The following is a 26,769-nucleotide window of genomic DNA, read 5'->3' on the forward strand; positions in this document are numbered from 1 at the left end:
ATAGATATTAAGATCCAAGGAAAATTTGATGACTTTCAAATAGATGTTTTAAATTTGTTTATCCCGTCCGAGCCTTGAATGACCAAATTAATATAATCCTCTACCTATAAATCCGCAGATATAGTACATATACTAATGTTAATGAAGGTGCTTGTGTGTAAAGACTGAGAATACGGCCCTGATACTTTTAATGTACTTTCATTGAGACATTCGCCCATGGTTAGTTTGCATCGTAAAATATATGTCCTTCCCCGGGGTCAATTAAAAAAAATAGTTGCTGTCGACCTTGTTCACGGTTTCTCCGTGTAGTTGGCGAGAATCACCATGACGGACAAGAAGACAAACACGTCAAACAACGATTATCTTATCAGCGTAACATCCCCTAAATTTGCTCCTCAAAAATGTTTACGAACAGTTGCCACCATGTTATCGTGCTGTGTGTTTCATCTTGAGAAGACTGCTGGGTGATTCAAGGTGCTTGACGGGGTGTGTAATATGTAATCAAGGAAACGTTATTATTGTTATGCGTATGATGTACCTGTGGAAGTGCAAATATTTATTAAGAAAACAGTTGTCTAGGCGTAACACGGTGCATCTACATTTGCGTTAGCGAAAAGGATTCTCACCATATAACGTTTTTTATGTTTGCCAACAATTCAACTAACTAAGGAAATGTAGTTTGGGCAAATGTGCTCATCCCTTAAATTTCATGAATGAATCAGGAGCGACACCGAGCCTCGCAATGTGCTCATCCCTTAAATTTCATGAATGAATCAGAAGCGACACCGAGCCTCGCGATGTGCTCATCCCTTAAATTTCATGAATGAATCAGAAGCGACACCGAGCCTCGCGATGTGCTCATCCCTTAAATTTCATGAATGAATCAGAAGCGACACCGAGCCTCGCGATGTGCTCGTCCCTTAAATTTCATGAATGAATCAGAAGCGACACCGAGCCTCGCGATGTGCTCGTCCCTTAAATTTCATGAATGAATCAGAAGCGACACCGAGCCTCGCGATGTGCTCGTCCCTTAAATTTCATGAATGAATCAGAAGCGACACCGAGCCTCGCGATGTGCTCGTCCCTTAAATTTCATGAATGAATCAGAAGCGACACCGAGCCTCGCGATGTGCTCGTCCCTTAAATTTCATGAATGAATCAGGAGCGACACCGAGCCTCGCGATGTGCTCGTCCCTTAAATTTCATGAATGAATCAGGAGCGACACCGAGCCTCGCGATGTGCACATCCCTTAAATTTCATGAATGAATCAGGAGCGACACCGAGCCTCGCGATGTGCTCATCCCTTAAATTTCATGAATGAATCAGGAGCGACACCGAGCCTCGCAATGTGCTCATCTCTTAAATTTCATGAATGAATCAGGAGCGACACCGAGCCTCGCAATATGCTCATCCCTTAAATTTCATGAATGAATCAGGAGCGACACCGATCCTCGCAATGTGCTCATCCCTTAAATTTCATGAATGAATCAGAAGCGACACCGAGCCTCGTAATGTGCTCATCCCTTAAATTTCATAAATGAATCAGAAGCGACACCGAGCCTCGTAATGTGCTCATCCCTTAAATTTCATGAATGAATCAGAAGCGACACCGAGCCTCGTAATGTGCTCATCCCTTAAATTTCATGAATGAATCAGAAGCGACACCGAGCCTCGTAATGTGCTCATCCCTTAAATTTCATGAACGAATCAGAAGCGACACCGAGCCTCGTAATCGAATGGCAGTGATTATTTAGGAGTAAATAAGACTTACTTGAGATTAGAAACCGTCTGCTTAGCGACATTTCACGATGCTTTATTAGTTTATGATATCGAAATAAATGATATGAGGTTTCAGATATCTGCAATCGGATCAAACCAGTGCCCACTACGGCCAATGATTGACGAATCCTATTACTGGACGTCTCGGTGAGATGAGATAGGTTTCGGAGCGGCGGCGACTTCAGTATCAAACTAGATCACGCTCGCAGAGCGCGCCTGTGTTCGCTGCTATTCGCTTCTCGCTCTAACGATTCATGGATGGTTAACACTTAAACACGTATTATTTGTGAGGAACATTCATGGTGGTAAATGGTGTTTTCATTATTGAAATTATTTACTGCTATCTGTTTTGATTTTAATGACTTGGATATTGGAAGATATACGTACGTATCAGTAAAATAAAAATAAATTAGTTTGCGTATTAAATTAACGCTATTCTAATTTAACCACGGTAGTAAACTGAACGATTTTCCAGGAATTACTGCATATTAAATAATTTTATTACGACAGGCTGTGTGTAAATCATAATTTGGTATTCTAATTTGACATGATTATTGCCGGGTCATTAACTTGTACATATTTTGACAAGCATCTGCTCCCCTGATAGTAAGGCGAGCAATACAATAAAGCAGTCGTTAAGAATTCTGACATGATACATATCTAAGGTATCATCGACAGGTGTTTTGGCCAGAAGTCAGATGCTCATCTTGGAAAAGATATATGGATGTTTTTCCTTTAATTAAAGACCTGTCTAAGTGATTATTTAGAAAAAAATATATTGTGATAAATTACGAACGGAATATTTTTTCGGATGATTATAGAGGCGTTGTTTTAAATCGAGCAGTTGCTATGATTTAGTAGTGATGAGACATAATTAGATAATGTGTGGTCGTAATAAAAGTTGCAGTTCTTTGGAAGAGTTCAAATGCAGTTAAGCATGGATAACGCGGTCGGATTTAACACAACAGAAGCTGTTTATCCGGACGCCGGCGCTGTGAATGTGACAATGAGTGACGCCGACCTCCTAGCTCAACGTCTCGGTGACCGTTACATGGGGACCGGATCCCTCGTGGTCCTCAACATCATATATATCGCCATCTTCGTCAGCGGGATGCTAGGGAATATCTGCACGTGCGTCGTCATCGCCAAAAACAGGTAAAACGATGTAGCGAGTTGTTCGACCATCTTAACAAATGTCTTGGCCATCCTTACACCTTACAAAATGTTTCTTCTTTCTAGCCCGATTGCCGAACAAAATGTATGGAGAATGCCTCGAAATTTAAAACAAATGTAACAGGTTATTACATGTCCTAAAAAGTGATCTTCATATTCATTGAAACAGCTGTGACCATTGCAATCAAACGTCATCACAGTTACACAATTAAATTATATATGTAGTAGAGAATGTTGTTAAGCAACACGATAATGTATATACTACGGAGTCAATGCATTTGATCGAAGACAGAAAACCACAAGAAATAACAACATTTAAAAACGACGTGTTATGACGTGTAACCCTCTTTTTATCGCTAGTTCAAATATCATTTGACAAAATATTTTTTTTCATAAATTCCATTTACTGGCAAGAGCTAATAGAAGTGTCTGATCTGTTATGTTTTGTTATATAAACAAATACATGGCGGAAGACAAAACACGAAATGACATCGCACCCTATATACGTATACATGTTGTAAATATAGCATACACTAGTTGACGTAATTAGCCTAACTTACAGGATATAGGGAATGCCCAATAGACATAGTTTGGCTTAAATATGTTATATGATACTAAAGGAAAAAAGAATCCTGCTTCCAAACCAACTAAGCGAACTTGGCAATGTAAGACTACAGCTGTACCATTTTTTTCGGTTTCACTGATGCGTGGGTATTTATGAAAAATCTATTTTTTTTATAATAAGAACATGTGTAAGCAGGCTAATATTCACTGCAAACATCATCGACAAGGAAAGGTGCACACATCTGTATTAAAACGGACATGCTTAAAGACAGCCATCGGTATCACAAAAGCTCTTAAGGTATCACCCAAAACGATGAAGGATAGTAAATGTGTAATTCATGGAGACATCACAATTAACTTTATATTTCAATAAGGTTGGTAAAAACAACAATATCAAACAAATAAGAACACTACTATACAAAACAATACATGTACCATTCACACTTTGTCAGGCATTGTGTACATCTTGAATGCAAATGCTTAAATGTGCTGTAAAGAAGGTTGCCAAGAGCATCTTAGAGATTCTTTTTTAAATTTCCTGCTTCACGAAAAATTACTTAAAGAACAACAACAGTGAAGTCTTTTCATAACATTTATTTTGTTTGATAACTATATGTTTATGTTTAGGTAAACCTGAAGGTGTAATGAATTTCATATATAAGAAATATCATTAGTTAGGCCAGGAAAATCAGTATTTATATGAAGAAATGGAGCTCTGGAATTCCTTTTTCAAGAACTGGGATGTTTTAATTTTAAAATTAAAGTCACTTATGCATCTAAGATATGAAGTAAAAACTGTTTTACAAAATTGCGCATGTTTATCTTTAAGTCAGGAATCAATTTTCGGTTTATCTGGAAATTATTTCCTCAAATTGTTTCTCCCCGAAATTGTCTTATTTTGGCAAAGAAAATGAAATAATTTTCAATTTAAGAGAAAGGAATAATGCAGCAGTCGATGTATTTCATAGCTGAAGTTGTAACGTTTAAGTTTAGGCAAAGTTTGCAGGTTTTAAGTTCTACAGCACATATATATATATATATATATATATATATATATATATATATATATATATATATATATATATATATATATATATATATATATATATATATATGTTCGGACGCATGCTAATATATACCTAAATCGCAGATAGAGCTCAAAATGCACAATATGTATAATATGTCATATTATGAAAAGTAATTAGGCATGTTTAAAGCTGCACTCTCACAGATTGAACGTTTTGACAACTGTTTTATTTTTTGTCTTGGAACAAGCCAATTTTGCGATAATATATGGAAACCAGATATTTAAGACTGCTGACAAAAAATAAAATGCAGATTTTTATAAACAAAACACACGTCCGAACCGGATTAAAACTAGAGAACAAGTGAGAAAGGCGCCAAAATAAAGAAGGGCGGACAATTCAACATTCGGCGCTGAGAAAGTGTTCCCTCCCTTGATAATTATTAAATTTTCTCAAAATTAGTTAAATTATTGCGCTCAGGAAAAACAAAGACAAATGTAAAATATAAATTTAATTTGGCCTAAATAATGGGCTGCTAGATTGTAAATGAAATTAACATAGATATAAAGTTTTGTCAAAAGCAGCCAAAAATCCCCCCCCAAAAAACGGCCAAAACCTGAACTTAAATACCAGAATCTAAGTTAGGAAGCCAAAGCGACAAGCCGTGCCGCGTCAGTCATGCTAGAAAATGAAAATCTATGGTAGCGTAGGTAACAGTCGGATTTCCAGTTACCAAACAATTGAATAAGTTCCCCCGGCACACCGCATTTAAAATAGAAGGAAGCTCCTCCGCGTCTGATGGAGTGCATGGTGTATTCGTGAGCGTGAGCAATCGAAGTTGCGTCATAATACGTCGAAACATACGATAAACGCAGCTCGCGTCAAGTGGGATCACCTCCCCAACGGAAACTGTACCAAACAACGGTTTTGAGGGTGCCAAAGGAACTAACCTACACATGTTTTGAAACGCTTTTACTGGACATAAAGAAGAAGAGTCATTTTTACACAACGGAATAACTACGTTGTTGTCCCCGAATTGATTAGTTTTAGCATACTTAAGTAAAACAACAATGCCAAAATCTGTCACTGACACATCGTTTCTACACAGGTATTTAGACTTATCAAACTTAACACTAGAATCAAGAACTATGCTTGATTTCCTGCACATCGTGTAAAATGCAAACAAAAATAAGCACCATATCGTAGCATGAAATGGAATAGCAAAATCTAGAACATCATAAATTTGCTTCAAAATATCTGGCGTTATGGGCGGAGCCTGCTTTGGGGAATGAAATAGTAACTTTCCTAGCCCTCTGTGAGTTGCAAAGAAATGTTGGAAATATCAGGGAAAACTTCTCCTCGCAAGACATGGTAAATACGAGCCCCGTTAATATAGTTTTTAATACTTTGGAGAGATTTCATGCTACGGCTTAAAATTGGGCATATAAACAAAGTTTACAATATTTCAATATTTACAGGACAGTCTTGCAATGAATAAAATACACAAAATAACAGAAATGAGCGAATTTGAGTTCTTGTAGGTCCCGTGCAAATAAGCAGACCGTTGGGTATGAACTAACTGTTGTCGAAGAAGATTAAGCCCCATACTATTGTTCGATCCTTCACCTGTTAAAAGAAGAAACGCATCTTAAAAGCACGGCTTATTTATACAAATTTTAACAAACTAAGAGGTACCAAGGACATTTAAACCATTATAAGTCCGTGGAGGTATTAAGAAAAAAAAATAAAGATAAATGTCAAAATGATCAAAAGTTCATGAAATAAACACTATTGCGAACACTTAAGCACATTAAATGTAGAATTACCAATACATGCATTCAAATGATCAAATGGGTTACACACAGGTTAACAAAATTTACTCAAAAACAAAACCCATGTAGAAATTTTTGTTAATAATAGTGTATCGACCAATCAATGAATATCACGAAAGTATAACAATATGTTCACCAATCGTTTTCTAAGATAAACATTGAATCATCCACATTTATCTCCGTATATCATTCAGAAGCGCCTCGTGCGCAAATAGTTCTGCGTAAGAACGATCTAAATGCCAGCGACTGAGTAAGTCTGCAAGTCTGTTGCTGGCCGAGGACAGATGCACTGCTCGAAGCTCGAACTCGCGAGAGCATGCCAAGTATGCTACCTCGCGAAGGCACTTCTGTAAGATTGGATCCTTGGTTCTCCCCGAATTCAAAACAAAGCAAACTGCTTGATTGTCACAAAATATGGATATTTTCATCCCCTGCCATTTCACAGACCACAACTTTAAAGCGACTACAACACCGATACACTCAAACTGAGCTATATTTGAGCACGCTTCAAGCACACATTTGGGAAACGTTTTATGAAAGAATTCACCACACTCATTGATAGCTCCACATCCAGAAAGACAAGCATCTGATGAGAACACTTGATCAACAGTAGACCATTGACTGGTTTTAATCATGGACACACCATTATAGATATGAACAAAACTTATCCACCACTTGATATCTTTCCTAAATTCATTACCCAACTTCACTTTTTGATCATTATTTTTCAAACCACGTAGCAGCACTAATATACGCGATATGAACACACGGCTTGGTTTCACACATTTGCCAATAAACTGAAGTTTTCCAAGAAGTGACTGCAAATCCCTTTTTGAGGCCGATCTCTTCTTCATCCATTTTGGAAGTAGAAAACGAATTTCCTCCTAGGGCTCCGGAGTAATCCGTAACTCCAAACGATCTGAATCCAGAAGTACACCGAGAAAAACCATGATGGGCGAGGGTTCACATGCCTTCTTAACGTTCTCCTGCACACCAACACGGTGCAACGTATCCGACAAAGCACGGAAAGAGTGATGCGCACGAGAGGGTACGTCAGCACCACCGAAATCATCTAAATAATTTACACACAGTATATTTTGCAAAGATACAATATAACAGATCATGGATGTTACTCGCTGACATATAAAAGCTGCAGAACGTAATCCAAACGGAAGTGCACAGTCTATGTAAATCTTACCGCGCCAACTTATAGATAGAAGATGAATATCACCGGGGTCAACGCGAATCTGGCGATATGCACGTGATAAGTCTGTTTTAAACATCAAAGCACCAGGGCCCTGACACAAAATGATATCCACTAAGGAATCAACGGTTGGAAATGTAAGTTTTATGTCCTCTCCTAAGTACATGTTTTTTAATATCCCACTGTTTACTGAAGTAAATTCTGGCCAGCTCAAATCAACAATCACTCTGCGGCTCGATTCATCTTTCTCAACAGTATTCAACGGCGAAAAAGCCAAGTCACAGCAAAGAGGATTCTTTTGAAATGGACCAACCATAGCAAAATGGCCTAATTCAGTGTCAATGAATTTATCAACATCCAGCGGGAAATTGGTAGCTCCTTTGTGATTTATACTGTCCGATACTGGTGAAATGTCCTTACAATATCCAATGGGAAACCCATATTCAAGAAAATCACATATTTCATAATCATGATAATCTATTAGAACTGACCGCAAAAAGGAAATATTCCAGTTTGTCTTCAACGGTATCCTAACACCCTTGTAATTCGGTACACCTGAATTAAACACAATATCATGAAGCTTTAAAATATCTTGAAATTTATGGTTCACTGAACAATTGATATCGCCACGAACATTAAGATCACAAGCAACATTTACGTGAGAATGCATCGACGAACATGATCTCTCAGGGACGAACGACGAAGACGTCGGAGACATACAATCGCTAGACGCAATGCGATTTGACTGTTCAACACACATATAATCCGGATATGACGAAAACGTATCTGACAAAGCTGAGGACGGTTCACAACCCTGAACACGAAAATGATTATAACATAGCTCAATACATTCAGTTCTTGATGTTTGATGAAACGGTAGTCAGGCTTGTTTATGGGGACATGACGCAGAGCTCTCTGGATGGTCTCGTAGTTCCCGATCCTTCAAAAAGGTCGTGTCGCAAACGTGCTTCACTGTGCGTAACTCCGAACCTATCCGCGCAGAGTGTGGGGATGTCTTGGAGCACTCGCCCTTTTGGAACTTTGAGCAAAACCATGTGCGTTTACCTGGCGTTACGTTCGAGGTTGATGATGATCCAGCCGTTGTTCGAAGACTAGCACTGGTACTCCTTCGATCTAACAGGAGATTTAAGCTCTCTATGTCCGAAAAACTGTCATTCCAAGATCTATTGCCACGTTCTATATCAATAAGCATCTCTTGGTGAATGTTCAAAATACATGTCAACTGATACACATGAGCAAAACACATTAGAGATTTCAAATGTACCACTCTACGCTTGATTTCCGCGAGCGAATCCCTCGTGCCCGTAGTGAATAAATGTGAGATTATCGCACAATAGCCGGCTACAAACTGGGTCATAGAGAGATCATTATATTCAATTTCTGATTGTTTGCAAAGTTGACTCGGAATAAAGGAATGAGGCCAGAGTTGAGTTTTTTTAACTTGAATGTCTGCACATTTATTGGCTTTACCAGACTTAATTTTCTGAGAACTTTGCGAATGATGGATACCTTCTAAGGAATCGCTGATCTCTGTAGGCATTTTTATATCCGCCTTCCGGTTAAGCACATCAGAAGCTCGCAGATCATGAATTGTGTCGGGGCCTCTCGGGCCAAACTCTGGGAAGGCTGACTTGCTGCTATCTGCTATGTCGACGTCATCAAGTTGGCGTCGTAGCTCCTCGATCTGTTTACGCAGTCTTCGAGTCTCAGCCGACTGACCCCGGTCTTCAACCAGCTGTTGAAGCCGCGCACGCTCACGCAAAAGTTCATCACGTAAATTAACATCAGGAGAGGGTTTCTTTGGCGTCAGCTTTTGTAAGTCTGATTTCAAACGCACCTCTTCATTTTCAAGACCAACAAGCTGATCTTGAATGCTTGCAGTATGCTTTGATACTTTTTCTTTGGGACGAGTCCCAGTATCCGCCATTTTTGGCAACGAACAAAGAAAACACACGTCCGAACCGGATTAAAACTAGAGAACAAGTCAGAAAGGCACCAAAATAAAGAAGGGCGGACAATTAATCATTCGGCGCTGAGAAAGAGTTCCCTCCCTTGATAATTATTAAATTTTCTCAAAATTAGTTAATTAAAGTTCAAACATTGATGTTTTATGCACTTTTTTTAAACCGTTAGTAACGGTTTAAACATAAAACATTAATTACGTAAATATGAAAATCTGCGATCTGATCTTTTGTCAGCAATCTTTTATCATTGGTTTGCAGAAATTTACGCAAAAATATGCTCTTTCCAAGAGAAAAATTAATAAAAGTTGTAAAAGCGGTATATCTGTGAGAGTGCAGCTTTAAGGACTTGAAACCATCGATGTAAACATTTCCACGAATTATAATTTATTTTACACTGGGATCATACCATCTGAACGCAGTTCCCATCATTTAAATACTATAATTCTACGATACATCAACGCACTTATTCAAACATCTGCCAGCTTAACTATATGGTATAGCAACTCTGGGAACATAACTATAGTGTACGGTTAACATACTGACAAGATGATTGCACCATTATGATGGATTTCAGCGTTATAATTATGGCTGAAAAATGAGACTGTCAATTACAAATGCATGATTCCTATTAACTATGGTTACAAAGTAAGCAATTCCCTTCTTTAACATCGTTTTCATAAGGGGAGTTGGTTTGTTCGAAGCATTTAAGATGAACAATTTACATGGTTTAAAGCTGCACTCTCACAGATTTATCGTTTTTACAACTTTTTTTATTTTTTATCTTGGAAAGCGGAATTTTTTGCGTAAATATCTGCAAACCAATGATAAAAGATTGCTGACAAAAGATCAGAGCGCAGATTTTCATATTTCCGTTCGAAATTTAATGTTTTATGGGTTAAACTAACGGTTTAAGAAAAATGCATAAAACATGAATTTTTGAACTTTAATATGAAATTCTGCGATCTAATTTTTTGTCAGCAATCTTATATCACTGGTATCCATGGATTTTCGCAAAAAAAATGGCTCGTTCCAAAAAAAAAGTTGTCAAAACTTTAATCTGTGAGAGCGCAGCTTTAAAAACAGCTTTTTAAACTCTGTTCACAATCAGATTATACAGAGTGTGCATATCAAAAGAATGAAAGTAAAGTGAATGTACACAATGTCCAAGGCCATACACACGGATCCATCATTACATAGATAATAGTAGGTGCTGATAAACATTTTTCTAAATAAATTAATCCACAAACATTTCATGGTGTTGTATAATATATCTTAATATGCAACACAAGGAATAAATAGGTAAGCCGAAAAAGAAATGGACGCACTATGATTCTAACAATAGCAAATATTCACACTTATCATATTAAATGTCAATGTTTTTATTGCAAGATAGTTTGTGGTGTCATTGAAATGACTGACTAGAGGATTGAACCCGTCGGGGACGCCATTTCAACTGTCATTGATTAAATAAAATATTCAAAATTAAATATAATTATGATACTATATTCAGGAAGGATTTGTTTTGGAACTGTTTGTATGATTCTCGTCGTATAACGCGTAAGATTGCTTTTTTTGTAGGAAATATGCACGTAATGATGTACTCAATACTTTATCGAGATAACATTTAATTCACCTCAAAGGCATTCAATGACATGGACCAAACGTGTCAGGGTCAGGTCGAGGTTATGGGTTAATTATCTACGTTTTATATGACTTAATTATGCGCGTTATACATAACGTTACAACAAGACAGGTATGCTGTAAACAAGGCGCATTTTGTTAATGTGTCGTTAAATTATAGTTTATTGTATTGTTTGACTGCCGTTTGTTGCTGGACGGACCTTGCTGTCAGCTTGGTTATCAACTCTCGAGAAACTCCTAGGCGAATTATTCCTATGGTGATAAACCAGTCATCGTACTTTTCCTTTATTCTCGACTACAAAATGCATGGAATTGCATAAACAAGCTTAAACCCGACGTGAACTCCCCGCTTCGCTGACCGTTCCAATGTGGTAAACCCGACGTGAACTCCCCGCTTCGCTGACCGTTCCAATGTGGTAAACCCGACGTGAACTCCCCGCTTCGCTGACCGTTCCAATGTGGTAAACCCGACGTGAACTCCCCGCTTCGCTGACCGTTCCAATGTGGTAAACCCGACGTGAACTCCCCGCTTCGCTGACCGTTCCAATGTGGTAAACCCGACGTGAACTCCCCGCTTCGCTGACCGTTCCAATGTGGTAAACCTGAAGTGAACTCCCCGCTTCGCTGACCGTTCCAATGTGGTAAACCTGAAGTGAACTCCCCGCTTCGCTGACCGTTCCAATGTGGTAAACCCGACGTGAACTCCCCGCTTCGCTGACCGTTCCAATGTGGTAAACCCGACGTGAACTCCCCGCTTCGCTGACCGTTCCAATGTGGTAAACCTGAAGTGAACTCCCCGCTTCGCTGACCGTTCCAATGTGGTAAACCTGAAGTGAACTCCCCGCTTCGCTGACCGTTCCAATGTGGTAAACCCGAAGTGAACTCCCCGCTTCGCTGACCGTTCCAATGTTGTGACTCCTTCATTGCAAGGAAAATATCTAATTGCATACGTCATCTGTCTGTGCGATGTTGTCACGTTGTGTAAGTCTCGTTAAGTTTACGTTAGGTATTGAGCCCTGTGCCCGTAACCATGAAAGGTTTGGCTACTGGGCTTGTCCCTCTAGCTTTCACTGTACTTTTTAATTCCAATCATATTGATCTGAGCAAGTTCATTGGATGTCGACCTGAATTGTTTCTCTGCCAACCTTTAACATTACGTTTTCTAAGTAGGCAGCGAGTATGTGGTGGGCCAAGTAATGGTACTTTGGCGTGACGTTGTCGCTGGGAGTTACAACTATAATTGACTTTAGCGATCGCATATATCGTTTGTTGTTTCGACAAACACATGATCATTCCCGAATTACTTGTCATGTTGATTGTTTGTCTTTTGACACAAATGTTACCGTGACAATAACTATGTGCATGCACGCGAGTGTGTGTGTGTGTGTGTGTGTGTGTGTGTGTGTGTGTGCGTGCGTGCGTGCATGCGTGCGAGTGTTTGACTACTGTTTATTTCAATGCAAATCAATTACTGATCAAACCCTTCATGTGAAGAGTTTTTCATGATTTCAGTAATTCCCCAAAAACATTATTCCAAATACAAAAATCGTTTGAGATATTGCAATTAATCAAGACAACGTAATGAATGGCCCGTCTACCCGCTTGTAACCCACCGTTCAGTAAATAGTGCCGTCAATCACAATGTCTATATCTCCTTACATAAGTGATTTACGGCCTGTTTGTTTTGTCGAGAATTTGTGTAAAAAGGATTGTCAAATTATTGCCTGATAAATGAGAAAGAACATATTTTCTCCGTAAAACACTACGGGATATCAAGTTACCGTTGATCTATTGAGTGATGCTCCAAAACTTTGTTATTCAATAAACAGCGCAGATATGATATATATGGTTACGTTATTAAAGCGGACAGCTTTGCCGAGTACGTGTTACTGTAATGGCAAGAACCCGCATTCCAATACTGCTGGCGTACGTGAGGTACATTGATCAATGTTTAATATATATGTAAGGTGCTAAAGTAACTCGCGTGCAAATAAACTATTATTTTTCTTGAAATTATTTTTTCTCTCGGTAGATCAATTCTCAACAAAATTGGATTGCAATAGAACAGAATGATTTTAAGCCTACCATGTTAAACATATACTAATGTCAATATCATCTAGCTTTCCGAGCAGCTCCTTCATGATATGTACATTAATCACAAGAGCAGCTAAGTGTTTTACCTGGTACTTCCAAAGGTCATATGGAAGTTTTCCTTACGTAATGGTAATAAGTTCAGTGTTTGTTAGGGTGGGGATATAATTAATTAATTTAATATAAAACCCATTACTTATGAAAGAGAAGGCAGGTATTCAAGTCCAATCTTAATATCAATACAGTGGAAGCTTTACAGAACATACCAATATCCAAAACTTAAAACAAACAATAATTCAACTATTTAGAGGCACAAGGTTGAGACCTTACAAAGACTAGCCAATTGACCCACAACGGTACATTACAACAATTGCAGATTAAGCAACGGTCACATACAAAATACAATTGTTGCCCCACGATTATAGCGGGTGTACGCCTAAAGTTAACTGCGTTCGCGTGTTAAATATGTGTTGTACGACTGACGTGGAAAAATAGGTCGAAAATGACAAAGTCAAATTATAAGATAAAATTATTGTTGTAACCTATGATTGACCCAAGACTGTTGAAGAACTGAACGATCGGGGAACATGCCATGGGACATTCGTAGGACTTTTGTGGGTTGAACGTAGATCAATCGTATGACTACTACACCAATTTCCGTCGTAAATCAGCTGAATTTTATACAACACACCCACGGCTATCCTACAAATATCAAGAGAACTATATGGAAGATATGTTGTGTGTACTTTGTAATATGGGCTTAACATATATATTCAACTTTCTCAATGTTTCAATTACCGCATTTGAACGATCAGCAAAACACAAGTTTACGAGGTTTTAAGCTAGTTTACGTGTACTTAGTATAACACTAGTTTACGTGTACTTAGTATAACACTAGTTTACGCGAACTCAATATAACACTAGTTTACGTGTACTTAGTATAACACTAGTTTACGCGAACTCAATATGACACTAGTTTACGCGTACTAAGTATAACACTAGTTTACGCGAACTCAATATAACACTAGTTTACGCGTACTAAGTATAACACTAGTTTACGCGAACTCAATATAACACTAGTTTACGCGTACTAAGTATAACACTAGTTTACGCGTACTCAATATAACACTAGTTTACGTGTACTTGGTATAACACTAGCTTACGCGAACTCAATATAACACTAGTTTACGTGTACTTAGTATAACACTAGTTTGGTGAACTCAATATTACACTAGTTTACGTGTACTTAGTATACCACTAGTTTGGTGAACTCAATATTACACTAGTTTACGTGTACTTAGTATAACACTAGTTTACGCGTACTCAATATGACACTAGTTTCCGCGTACTCAATATGACACTAGTTTACGTGTACTCAATATGACACTAGTTTACGCGTACTCAATATAACACTAGTTTCCGCGTACTCAATATGACACTAGTTTACGCGTACTCAATATGACACTAGTTTCCGCGTACTCAATATGACACTAGTTTCCGCGTACTCAATATGACACTAGTTTACGCGTACTCAATATGACACTTGTTTACGCGTACTCAATATGACACTAGTTTACGCGTACTAAGTATAACACTAGTTTACGCGTACTCAATATTACACTAGTTTACGCGTACTCAATATGACACTAGTTTACGCGTACTCAATATGACACTAGTTTACGCGTACTAAGTATAACACTAGTTTACGCGTACTCAATATGACACTAGTTTACGCGTACTCAATATGACACTAGTTTACGCGTACTCAATATGACACTAGTTTACGCGTACTCAATATGACACTAGTTTCCGCGTACTCAATATGACACTAGTTTACGCGTACTAAGTATAACACTAGTTTACGCGTACTCAATATGACACTAGTTTACGCGTACTCAATATGACACTAGTTTACGCGTACTCAATATGACACTAGTTTACGCGTACTAAGTATAACACTAGTTTACGCGTACTCAATATGACACTAGTTTACGCGTACTCAATATGACACTCGTCTACTCGTACTCTATATAACACTAGTTTACGCTTACTCAATATAACACTAGTTTACGTGTACTCAATATGACACTCGTTTACGTGTACTCAATATGACACTAGTTTACGCGTACTCAATATAACACTAGTTTACGCGTACTCAATATGACACTAGTTTACGTGTACTCAATATGACACTCGTCTACTCGTACTCAATATGACACTCGTCTACTCGTACTCAATATAACACTAGTTTACGTGTACTCAATATAACACTAGTTTACGCGTACTCAATATAACACTTGTTTACTCGTACTCAATATGACACTCGTCTACTCGTACTCAATATGACACTCGTCTAATCGTACTCAATATAACACTAGTTTACGTGTACTCAATATAACACTAGTTTACGTGTACTCAATATGACACTAGTTTACGCGTACTCAATATAACACTAGTTTACTCGTACTCAATATGACACTCGTCTACTCGTACTCAATATGACACTCGTCTACTCGTACTCAATATAACACTAGTTTACGTGTACTCAATATAACACTAGTTTACGCGTACTCAATATAACACTTGTTTACTCGTACTCAATATGACACTCGTCTACTCGTACTCAATATGACACTCGTCTACTCGTACTCAATATAACACTAGTTTACGTGTACTCATTATGACACTAGTATACGTGTACTCAATATGACACTCGTCTATTCGTACTCAATATGACACTAGTTTACGTGTACTCAATATGACACTCGTCTACTCGTACTCAATCTGACACTCGTCTACTCGTACTCAATATAACACTAGTTTACGTGTACTCAATATGACACTCGTCTACTCGTACTCAATATGACACTCGTCTACTCGTACTCAATATAACACTAGTTTACATGTACTCAATATAACACTAGTTTACGTGTACTCAATATGACACTAGTTTACATGTACTCAATATGACACTCGTCTACTCGTACTCAAAATAACACTAGTTTACGCGTACTCAATATGACACTCGTATACTCGTACTCAATATGATACTAGTTTACGCGTACTCAATATGACACTCGTCTACTCGTACTCAATATGACACTAGTTTACGCGTACTCAATATGACACTTGTTTACTCGTACTCAATATGACACAAGTTTACTTGTACTCAATATGACACTAGTTTACTCGTACTCAATATGACACTCGTCTACTCGTACTCAATATGACACTCGTCTACTCGTACTCAATATGACACTAGTTTACTCGTACTCAATATGACACTTGTTTACTCGTACTCAATATGACACAAGTTTACTTGTACTCAATATGACACAAGTTTACTCGTACTCAATATAACACTCGTTTACTCGTACTCAATATGACACTCGTCTACTCGTACTCAATATGACACTAGTTTACGCGTACTCAATATGACACTCGTCTACGGGTACTCAATATGACACTAGTTTACGCGTACTCAATATGACACTAGTTAACGCGGATCTATACGACACTAGTTTACGCGTACTCAATATGACACTAGTTTACGCGTACTCAATATGACACTCGTCTACGGGTACTCATTATGACACTAGTTTACGCGGACTCGATATGATACTTATTTACGTGTACTCAATATGACACTTATTTACGCGTACTCAATATGACACTAGTTTACGCGTACTAAGTATAACACTTGTTTACTCGTACTCAATATGACACTCGTCTACTCGTACTCAATATAACACTAGTTTACTCGTACTCAATATGACACTCGTCTACTCGTACTCAATATGACACTCGTTTACTCGTACTCAATATAACACTAGTTTACGTGTACTCAATATGACACTAGTTTACGCGTACTCAATATGATACTTGTTTACGCGTACTCAATATGACACTCGTCTACTCGTACTCAATATGACACTCGTCTACTCGTACTCAATATAACACTAGTTTACGTGTACTCAATATAACACTAGTTTACGCGTACTCAATATAACACTTGTTTACTCGTACTCAATATGACACTCGTCTACTCGTACTCAATATAACACTAGTTTACGTGTACTCAATATAACACTAGTTTACGTGTACTCAATATGACACTAGTTTACGCGTACTCAATATGACACTAGTTTACGCGTACTCAATATGACACTCGTCTACTCGTACTCAATATAACACTAGTTTACTCGTACTCAATATGACACTAGTTTACGCGTACTCAATATGACACTAGTTTACGCGTACTCAATATGACACTAGTTTACGCGTACTCAATATGACACTAGTTTACGCGTACTCAATATGACACTAGTTTACGCGTACTCAATATGACACTCGTCTACGGGTACTCAATATGACACTAGTTTACGCGTACTCAATATAACACTAGTTTACTCGTACTCAATATGACACTAGTTTACTCGTACTCAATATGACACTAGTTTACGCGTACTCAATATGACACTCGTCTACGGGTACTCAATATGACACTCGTCTACGGGTACTCATTATGACACTAGTTTACGCGGACTCGATATGATACTTATTTACGTGTACTCAATATGACACTCGTCTACGCGTACTCAATATGACACTAGTTTACGCGTACTCAATATGACACTAGTTTACGCGTACTCAATATGACACTAGTTTACGCGTACTCAATATGACACTAGTTTACGCGGACTCGATATGATACTTATTTACGCGTACTCAATATGACACTCGTCTACGGGTACTCAATATGACACTAGTTTACGCGTACTCAATATGACACTAGTTTACGGTTCTCAATATGACACTAGTTTACACGTACTAAATTTAACCTTTGTTTACGTGTACTGAATATGAAACTGATATCCACGTACTAAATTTAACACTTGTTTGCGCGTACTCAATATGACACTTATATACCCGTACTCAACTTAACACTTTTGCCGACATTTATCAATCATAGCAAAATTAGAGATATATATAAGCCTAAGTGGAGTCAGTATCAACGGAAGCCAATGTAGCATAAAGTAGAAAAAATCATATCGAATTATAAATGGACTTAAAGGATCTACAAACCGATTTTATTAACTATCTTTTCTCCATTTCCAGGTCGATGCACACAGCCACTAACTACTACCTGTTTAGTCTCGCCATATCGGACCTACTCACTCTGCTTCTAGGTAAAACTAATAACACAGACCTTTACTTGTCTGTAAGCATTTGGTATCTTTTGTTATGAGTTTAGAGTTTAAAGATTATTTCAGAATACAATAAGCAATACGCCCATGCGTACACAATCAATAAAATACGTACATGTTTATAACATAGTCAATGGTCACTCAATCTTCCGATCATACAGTTAAAAATTGGTTTAACAATCACAGTTCCATACAACAACATAAACACAGCGAGAGGAATAACCAAATATTATCCGTATTAACTATAGTAGGCATTTCTCAACTCGAAAGCTTTGAAAACAAACATAGATAATTTTCTATTTAGATTAGTATTTTGAGAGGTAAATAATTCTATAAAAATCATATTAGGTTTAGCAGGACACCGACTTGTCTGTAAGCAGTTGATCTCTTTTATTATGTATCATTAACGTATGGACGTACAATAATACATGTAGGATTTTTTTACTGCATTTCTAGTTTTGCTCAATCACCTAACCCCGTTTAATATAATATTCTGACATTATAATATTTCCTGTGAAATATACAATTATACTACCTGAAATCAAAAAACTTTGCTTCGATGAGACAATACTATAATTACCGTATATATAAAGTTATACATACAACCATTGTCAAAATTGTTTTCACTATCCTTGACCGATACAGCCATCAATTTGCTGACCTCAGGTTTTTGTTTACCTCTTAATGTCATGTTTTGTATATACTATCTTGACTCCCTGGAGATGAGCTTCATCGAAAAGAACATAAATTGTTAAGGTGGTGAATGCTATGTTTGACATATAATCAACATAACTCAGAGGGTTGTTTGTCTCAGAGAAGCCCATGATGTTGATGATTCCTGTTTAGAACAAGAGCCGCTTTGAAACGTCTCCTCACAAGATATAAGGTTGCTTGTGTTTCCCCTATGCGTATAAAACAATATTTTTTACAACTTATATACATCATTTTTCTTTTTATTGTGATTTATATATCGCTAACTGATTAACTAGTCAACTCGTTGATTAACACACAAAATACAATAATAATAATAATAATAATAATAATAATAATAATAATAATAATAATAATAATAATAATAATAATAAGTAGTAGTAGTAGTAGTAGTAGTAGTAGTAGTAGTAGTAGTAGTAGTAGTAGTAGTAGTAGTAGTAGTAGTAGTAGTAGTAGTAGTAGTAGTAGTAGTAGTAGTAGTAGTAGTAGTAGTAGTAGTAGTAGTAGTAGTAGTAGTAGTAGTAGTAGTAGTAGTAGTAGTAGTAGTAGTAGTAGTAGTAGTAGTAGTAGTAGTAGTAGTAGTAGTAGTAGTAGTAGTAGTAGTAGTAGTAGTAGTAGTAGTAGTAGTAGTAGTAGTAGTAGTAGTAGTAGTAGTAGTAGTAGTAGTAGTAGTAGTAGTAGTAGTAGTAGTAGTAGTAGTAGTAGTAGTAGTAGTAGTAGTAGTAGTAGTAGTAGTAGTAGTAGTAGTAGTAGTAGTAGTAGTAGTAGTAGTAGTAGTAGTAGTAGTAGTAGTAGTAGTAGTAGTAGTAGTAGTAGTAGTAGTAGTAGTAGTAGTAGTAGTAGTAGTAGTAGTAGTAGTAGTAGTAGTAGTAGTAGTAGTAGTAGTAGTAGTAGTAGTAGTAGTTTGGATTTCAGGAAGCTTGATTAGGGGAACTCCTTATAACAAAATCATTTGGCGTCATTTGTCTGCGATATTTCATTGTATACGATCAAACACGGCTATAGTATCAACTATTTTTTTGAAGTTTGCAATCATTGTGTCACATTGAAGACTGCCAAAAGATCTTCCACCTTCTAAGGTCATTATAGGAGGGTTGTCCCCACCCCCTTTCCCGCATACCTGAATACCGTATTTTTTTGGACCGTAATCCGGAATACCGCTAACAATGGACTAAATCCAGAATACCGCTAAATATTTGACTAAATCCGGATAACTACCAAAAACTGGACTAAATCCCGAAAACCGCTAAAAATAGACTAAATCCGGAATACGGCTAAATATTGGACTAAATCCGGAATACCGCTAAAAATTGGACTAAATCCGGAATACCGCTAAGAATTGGACTAGGCCGGAATACCGCTAAATATTGGACTTATTCCGGAATACCGCTAAAATTGGACTTATTCCGGAATACCGCTAAATATTGGACTTATTCCGGAATACCGCTAAAATTGGACTTAATCCGGAATACTGCCAAATATTGGACTAATTCCGGAATACCTATTAGTTAAATGCTTTTGAACTGTTTTCTTCTTGCCTACCTTAATCAGTCATATCATAAAGCATTCATTTATCACCTTAGCTTTGACGTTTAACTCATGTAAGGTAATGAAGTTCTATTATCCATCTTAAAGGCGCTTAACCGAAATAATTTGTATTGTCTGTAAAAAGAAATGTAAAAAAGTAAAACCAGGCTTGTCGCGCAAACAGCCGTTTAACGCTTTCATTTTAACTTGGTTTCGATATTCTTATGATCCATATTTATTTTTCACAAGTTTCCAAACATAAGAGCAAATCAATTCAACTGTGTAAAATTTAAAAATGCCCTGTTAGGATTTGCGTTTTAATGATTTGCAATCTGTTGGGATAGAATTGTTCCAAAAGTAATACAGAGAAATAATTGCCGACGAATTGTCCTATCCATCTTATTTTCTTCCTCCATCTGTCTTCTTGCAAGGCTAGATTTATAAGTTTAGATTTGGATTAAACTTAAGACTTAGGAAAGCCTCTGACTTGGACATTTTTAGAGATAGAAATAAAAACATTTAAAGTATCCACAAGAGATAGAAATAAAAACATTTAAAGTATCCACAAGAGATAGAAATAAAAACATTTAAAGTATCCACAACAGATAGAAATAAAAACATTTAAAGTATCCACAAGAGATAAAAATAAAAACATTTAAAGTATCCACAAGAGATAGAAATAAAAACATTTAAAGTATCCACAAGAGATGGAAATAAAAACATTTAAAGTATCCACAAGAGATAGAAATAAAAACATTTAAAGTATCCACAAGAGATAGAAATAAAAAACATTTAAAGTATCCACAATGTCCAATTTGCTGATAACTTTTTGTGAAAGTCCCCCAAGCCCCATTGACCCATTAACTATTTTGGCAGCTTCGGTAGGGGTTGCTTATTTTAAGGTCACCAGCTGCTCTTCCAAGTTTGGCCCACTTTAACGTCAACTCTTGGTGCTGTGCAATCTCAAAAACTGGTAACGGAAACACTGGCGTTGGTATCTAAACTTGAGGTAGGATTAGGGATTTGGAAGTCTAATCTGACTCGTATACAGCACAAGCATAAGCCTAACCGGAAATAGCATAACAGTATACTAACTGAATGTATAATTAATAAGTCTGTATTTAAGTGTTGTTAAACTAAAAGGTACAACGTTGTTTCCGTCATTTGATGGGCGGAATAATTTATGTAACTAATATGTTGTACAAGATGACATGACCCACTTACATAACTAATCGAAAATGCACTGTTATTCAATCAAAGTGATCGCTTAACGTGCGTTGACATCCTTCTTTTTGAGGTATTGCGGAAATGTTGAATATTTATTTACTTACGAAATATGCTGACAAATGTATTAAAAAAATTGTACAGAAATTAAATAGTTCAAAATAAAGTACAAGGACATTTGCTGTCCGTTGTAAAGTGCGTGTCAACCTTTTGCCCTATAGCAGCAGGCCGGGCTAATTTGTCTTGTTTTACAATTGTGGTAAATGTAGAACACCGGAAACAAACCAGTCCGCTTTGTGCTGACAATCAGAAACAAGGTGAAACATATCGGGCAATCGACGATGACCCGCGATGTTTAAAGTGAAAAATTTATTTCCACACTTACGTTTTGATTAAAATTAAAAATCTCTTGCATCTCAAGCCTATTCTACATGTTCACTACAAATCAAATTTTATTATAGATTTATTGTAATTATTTTCGTTTAAGTTTAACGCAAGTTGTGAAAGTTGTTATGCTGCACTTAACAAATCTTTAAGTTTGGCCGGAGACCGGTCTTACCGATTGTCGCTTTGCAATGAACTTCAACAAAATGTGGTGATTTTCAGACGGATTGGCTATATTCATAATTTATTGATAACATTTATTTTCCTGAACCGGCACACCTTCACCTAATTAGGTTAATATTTTTATAATATTTATATAAAACTTTATCGATTCTGTACATATATATAAAATAGATAATAATAGATATAATATCTACGATATATGGAAAAGCTGTTTAAGGTATAAATAATACAATTCAAATAATGACTTGAACTTAATAACACGTTTAATTACTGAGCTTGTTTCTGTAGTTTTTCACATAAGTATTGAAACGAAGTCAGGTTTCTCGTGCGACTTTCGAGCATGGATACGTTTATTAAAAGTGGATATTTACATCATAGCAAATGAAAACATGGCTTGCACAAAGACATACATTCTTTTGCACGTATTTGGATTGGTATTACTGTTTTATGTTTTCTTTTTCAGCGCTGCCGCCGGAGTTGTACATGTACTGGGAGGCGTATCCATGGCGGCTTGGGCAGGTTTTCTGCATCATTAAGTCGTACGTACAGGAACTAACGGCATACGCATCTGTGCTGACAATTGCGGCGTTCACCATCGAGCGGTATCTGGCAATCTGCCACCCGATGACGTTACAGGTGTTAAACCACCCGTCCCGGGCCCTCAGGCTACTTATCGTGCAGTGGATTATCGCCATTGTCTGTGCCTTACCGTTTGCGATATACACACGGACGTTTTATCTAGTTGACCATCCTGAAACGGCACAGCCAATTAAGGACTCGCTCATTTGTAATGTTCCACATGACGACAGAGACACAATGACCTACTTTTTCCAGATTTCTACGTTTGTCTTCTTTGTGTACCCGATGTCGGTGATATTGATCATGTACATTCTGATCGGCATTAAGCTCAGTAACACAAACCCAGTGCCAAACGATAGAAACAACTCGGCGGTCGTACAAGCAAGGAAATCGGTTATCAAAATGCTAGGTGAGTATTCTGAGTTTTCTGTGAACTATTGCATAAGACGAATTCTAATAATTATATTTACTTATGCTGTTGTCATGAGAAAACCAATTATTAACTTATTAATATTATTTCAGACGCCAAACCAAACTCGCAACAAAAAGTATTTATCAAACGTAGCATTGCGTTGTAGAAAAATGTTGTTTGACTTCAGCTACGACATTTTAAAAACACTAGTTGTTTTGAAAAATTGAGAATTGTTCCAAAATGAGAGGACATGAGGTTTCCAAGTTCTGATTACACTCGTGTGAAACCGAAGCAAACTCCCATATCTTTGGGAAATACACCAGCAGCTGATTGTCTACAACTGTTTATTCCTTTGGTTAAAGTGACATTCATATTCAAAAATCAATACTTACACATGTATAACAAACATCTATTTTGACTGATAAAGCTTTACTACTTACTAAATAATGCAATAATGGAAGTATTACTGACCATAAACTAGATTGTAACCGTGTATTATATAGAGAAAGCGCAAAAATATTAAATAATTGGTGAATGCCGAAAGTTGTACTGTGATGTACTATAGTCTCCTAAGGTAGAAATGCCTGTTTTATGCACATTTCTTTCCATTAAAGTCGGTATCTTTCATAGGAACCATTGCTTTCGACATAATTCTGGTAAATCGTATTTGGGAGTAAGAGTGCATCTTTATGTCAAAGTGAGCAAAAAATTCAATTGCATGTGCAAACAAGCCTAAATACAACATGGTAACAAGGTATCACAGTTTTGCAACAGAGTTTTAAAGGTTAACAAATGTACAAAACTGAAACCAAAAGTAAGATGCGTGTCATAACAAAGTCACGCAAAACAAAACAATAATAACCATACATTGCGTTTGAAAAGTTACACTGTGAAGTCATTTCTTATAACAGACGACGCCTAAAGGACAACTGGCTATAGAAGTCTCATATGGCATTTATATCAGAACTGAAAAAGAGATGCTTTAATAAGCAATAAAACTGTTTATTTACTGTTACAGTGGCGGTTGTGGTGGCGTTTTTTCTATGTTGGGCTCCCTTCCACGCCCAGCGGCTCATGACCCTGTATATCACGGCCGAAGAGTGGACGCCCTTTCTCCTCGATGTACAGAACAATCTCTTCCTCATATCCGGTACACCCAATTTTCTTAACTACGTTTGTTTCAAATCGTACTGACCCTAGGCTCAACACTTTCAATATCATCAGTTAAAGATTAAGAATGTACTAACATAGAAATAAGACATGCGGTTCTATAAAAGTTATTCTGTGATACACATGCATGCAACAGTTCATTACTCTTAAGTTATCTCCTTAAAGATAAGATATTTTCTTAAGGTGTAACGTGAACTAACATTATCATGCCGTTATTATTTTAGGGGTGCTTTACTTTATCGGTTCCACCATCAACCCTATCCTTTATAATGCGATGTCAAAAAAGTATCGCCGGGCTTTCTTGAAGACCATCCTTCCATGCCTGCGATCTCAGGCTAATGCGTACACCAGTACGTTCAACTCGAACAGCCCAGCTTCCAAGTCATCTCCGTACTTCTACAATAAGCTAAGCACACGACCAGCCACCCGGACTTCCGGTCTCCAAGATTCAAGTCAGGAAGACAGCAGCCCCGTCTGACAGCAATTCGTTAATGGTGGTGTAATAATTTACCAGCAAACGCGTCTGACAGATATCGCCGGTAGTCTTTAATAGCAGCTCAGTAGGGAAAGTAACTGGTGGCCTTTGTCACCAGGAGCCCTGTCTGACGGCTTATTCTTAATGTGGTCTTCACCAGCTGCCGCGTAAATGACAGAGTTACCGACACCATTGTCTGACTAATGTGTGTGTGTGGTCCTGATCGGATCGGTTGTTTTTGATAAATCGTCCAGTGTTTGTTTATACGTATGTTTGATACATAGTGCAAACAGGGACGTTAACGTGCGAAGGTATTCTCGTGGTATTATTGTGGTTAAAAGTAATGATTGTTAAGCAAACGAGTAATTCTTACATAGTGATTAACAGTTCTTATGGACGCAGACGTGTGCCGTAATGTACACAATGTAACGAAAACGTATGATTACACGTTGTCTCTGGTATTTGAGCTGTGACTACTTTTACCACAAATCAATAAATGCACTACATAAAAACGTCTGACTGCGTCATCAGTGTTCATACTACGTTTTCGATTCGTGAATGCTAAGGTCACGTATCAATGAATAAGTGTTAATGTTAAGGGAACAACAGACTCTGGTCATGGGCATTATGTGCGAACATTATACGGCGTCTACATATCAGTAAGATATACTGTAATGTCAAATGTAATTTATTTATCATGTTTGTTCGCTTACTCTTATTTTGGTTTTGTGTTAAAGCTGGTACTTAAGTGCGTATAATGTATTCTTGGTCAAATTATTGTTGATTTTACTGATTCTTGTTTTTTTAATATGGAAATTGTCTTTCATCACATTTTGTGAAATAAATCTCAAAATAAGTGGTTCTTGTTGAAAGAAATACTATGAACAACACAATTATAGTAAAGAAATATATATTTTTACTTAAATTAAAGCTTTTATAATATTTTCTTTCATGTAAATATCATTTGATGCACCCTTAGATTCCATTTCCAAGATATGTTTTAGCATGCGTGCTTAAGCATAATATATATTTTCAAATATAGGGAATCAAAATTTAAGTGTAAAATACAGAAATAAAGTATTTCTGTGATCGAAACTAAATCAATGTTCGCATCAAAGAAAGTTTAAATGAAGAATAGTTTCGTATTGGATTAAACTGTACAACTATTTTGAGAGATTATACTTAAACACGAAAAAGGATAATAGGATAATATGCAAAGGTTTGTAACAGGATTTTCCTGATGTTGTTCTGTTTAATGACGGTATGAAACGTGCAGCACTAATATTGACATAATTTCTAAATTTGAATGCTTTGTCTTTGCATTCTTGTAAAAACTCATAATCGGTAGAAATTCCACGAAATGGCGACATAAATAAATATACAACAACAGCTTTGCCAAGAAGCAAAAACCTGATAACACAAAGATTTAAAAGCAAACAGATGTGATTACAGTCACATTTATCGCCCATTTTTAAGTACTATTTGTGTATGAAGTGTAAAGGTTAACACATTGGATCAGCTAACAAAACTGTTAGAATGGATTAAACCGGTTTTCAAGCGCCGTTCGGATACGAGAGTTGTCCGCGTAAAGTTCATGCAAAA

The 26,769-nt window shown here is 37.0% G+C and overlaps 1 protein-coding gene across 1 annotated transcript; it reads left to right on the forward strand.

Moving 5' to 3' along the window:
• The first annotated feature begins 1,911 nt into the window (after positions 1-1,911).
• On the forward strand, positions 1,912-26,014 carry LOC128238628 (neuropeptides capa receptor-like). Its single transcript, XM_052954741.1, has 6 exons — positions 1,912-2,085; positions 2,682-2,935; positions 18,414-18,484; positions 22,995-23,519; positions 24,541-24,672; positions 24,917-26,014. Exons 1-6 carry the CDS (start codon positions 2,080-2,082, stop codon positions 25,168-25,170), a joined length of 1,242 nt encoding a protein of 413 aa, XP_052810701.1. The 5' UTR covers positions 1,912-2,079; the 3' UTR covers positions 25,171-26,014.
• Positions 26,015-26,769: the final 755 nt, after the last annotated feature.

This window comes from Mya arenaria, chromosome 6, assembly GCF_026914265.1.
Source record: "Mya arenaria isolate MELC-2E11 chromosome 6, ASM2691426v1".
Lineage (NCBI taxonomy): Eukaryota > Metazoa > Mollusca > Bivalvia > Myida > Myidae > Mya > Mya arenaria.